At 71.9% G+C, this 374-nt stretch overlaps 1 protein-coding gene across 1 annotated transcript in view; it reads left to right on the top strand.

The window, feature by feature from the left end:
- The window catches only part of LOC110392100 (nuclear factor 1 C-type), a gene marked incomplete at its 5' end in the record, with an annotated part of 6732 nt that extends 6375 nt beyond the window's left edge, over positions 1-357 (top strand). The window contains 1 exon segment of the mRNA XM_021384056.1: positions 239-357. Within this exon segment, the coding sequence (XP_021239731.1) occupies positions 239-256 (18 nt within the window).
- Between the last annotated feature and the right edge of the window lie 17 nt (positions 358-374).

Raw genomic sequence — 374 nt, 5'->3', positions numbered from 1 at the left:
GGGGACGTGGAGGTGCACAGTGACACGGGGGACACGGCACGAGCGGCCCTGGACGCGTGACACCCCGGCACAGCTGGACGCGTGGTGCCAGCACAGCGGCGCAGGGGACGTAAAACGCGGCACAGTGACACCGGCTCGGGGTGTCCCCCACCCCCGGCCCCCCCCAGCTCCCCACGGGGTGACCGAGGCCCGGGGCTGCGGGGCCCTGCACTAACGCCGCCTCTCCTTCTCTCCGCAGTCCTGGTACCTGGGATAGCGCGGCCGTGCCACCCTTCGCTCCCTTCTCCTCTGCTTTAGGCACCCTGAGAGGACCCCCCCCGGCGCAGAGCCCCCGGTGGAGAGCGCGCACTAACGACGACGACGACGACGACGAC

This window comes from Numida meleagris, unplaced genomic scaffold (assembly GCF_002078875.1).
Source record: "Numida meleagris isolate 19003 breed g44 Domestic line unplaced genomic scaffold, NumMel1.0 unplaced_Scaffold978, whole genome shotgun sequence".
NCBI classification, from domain to species: domain Eukaryota; kingdom Metazoa; phylum Chordata; class Aves; order Galliformes; family Numididae; genus Numida; species Numida meleagris.
The sequence above is the reverse complement of the archived record's forward strand: the minus strand, read 5'-3'. Positions and strand labels throughout refer to the sequence as shown.